Consider the following 1,426-nt stretch of genomic DNA (forward strand, 5'->3'; position numbering starts at 1 on the left):
TACAACAACAGAAACATGGGTGACGGAAGACAGTGGTCAGTGTAAGATATGAAAATAATAATCATTTATAATTTATCAAGGGTCATAAACGTGGGAGGGGGGAAGAAGGAAAAAAAGGGGAGCTGATACCAAGGGCTCAAATTGAAAGTAAATGTTTAGAAAATAATGATGGCAACATATGTACAAATATGCTCGATACAATTGAAGTGTGGATTGTTTTAAGAGCTGTAAGAACTCCCAATAAAATGATCTTTAAAATAATAATAATAACTGAATAAAATTTCAGACAACAAGGAGCAAAGGCCCATGGCCTCACCCTCTTAGTTACTGTGGGGTGGTGGTGCCGGAGAACAGGGGGGCATATTTGTGGTCCAGTTCTCTCTGCCCACCCCCTATGTGGTCCTCTTCAATCTTGCAGTGTTGAAGTTGGAGTGAGGGTGGAGGCATTCAACTGTCAGGAATGGACTAAAGGTCATGGCAGGCACATCAACAGTGCTTTTCTTATTTATAACGCCATTGATGATAAAGAAGAGCTTGTCACGTTCCCCAGGATCAAATCGATCTCAAAGGTTAGTTCTTATCACATGAGGCGCGATAATCAGACCACTGAATCTGGGGAAAGCTGTGGTTGCTGCTTCCTAGAATCTTCCTGGAATCGCCTCCAATCATCAACAACCTCTACAGCTACGTCCCTTTGAGGTTCTTTTCTGCATCATAAAGTAAATGATTTTTCTCGCTTTTCCCTCTACATGGGGAGCCTTGTTGAGACCGTGGGGAGCCTGGACCTCCTTCAACTTGGCCCTATCCTCCTGTTAGTGGCACATCACCTCTGTGTCCCTTCTGGACTCGCACTTCCTTACACCCGGTTCCCTGTACTGCTGCATGCTCATCTGAACTCTACCTTTCCTCAGCTTGGAAATGTGTTAGTGGCCTCTCTCGGCTTTACTAAAAGTGAGATGGCTGTGTGCTGCTGGTAGCAGGAAGGATGCTAACCTGCCTCTAAAAGGAGAACTGCAATGGTGTGATGGCTGCACTTCTGTCCTTCTATCTGCCTCGTTGGGGGTTCGGCTCAGGCAACTGTGACGGCTGAGGAGTTTGTGTAGAGACAATGCATCCCAATTAGACCTGTTCACTGACTGAAGAGAACATTAAGATGCAAGAAATATATCTTTCACTTTATTTTCCACTAAAGGACGATTTTAGACGGTATCGTGGAGCCATTGCACGCAGGAGAATTCGCCTAGGCAGGTAAGGAATATGCAGGTAATGGCCAGCTGAAAGCAGGCTTTCATTCCTAACAACGCCATTGTAGTTGGCTCTAATGTAAGTCAGATACTTCTGTTACTTATATATGTTTGAGTTTTCATGAGTGTTGCCTTTATTAATAGTATCTTGATAAATCCACTCGTTATTTGTTGGGGAGGGG

At 44.1% G+C, this 1,426-nt stretch overlaps 1 protein-coding gene across 1 annotated transcript in view; it reads left to right on the plus strand.

Moving 5' to 3' along the window:
- The window catches only part of ACOT12 (acyl-CoA thioesterase 12), an 84,520-nt gene that overhangs the window by 58,439 nt on the left and 24,655 nt on the right, over window positions 1-1,426 (plus strand). Inside the window, exons 9-10 of the mRNA XM_045285204.1 lie at window positions 419-569; window positions 1,193-1,248. Coding sequence (XP_045141139.1) covers window positions 419-569; window positions 1,193-1,248 — 207 coding nt within the window. The remainder of the gene's footprint in view (window positions 1-418; window positions 570-1,192; window positions 1,249-1,426) is intronic.

This window comes from Echinops telfairi, unplaced genomic scaffold, assembly GCF_000313985.2.
Source record: "Echinops telfairi isolate 266 unplaced genomic scaffold, ASM31398v2 ScPeMD7_7469;HRSCAF=8507_1, whole genome shotgun sequence".
NCBI classification, from domain to species: domain Eukaryota; kingdom Metazoa; phylum Chordata; class Mammalia; order Afrosoricida; family Tenrecidae; genus Echinops; species Echinops telfairi.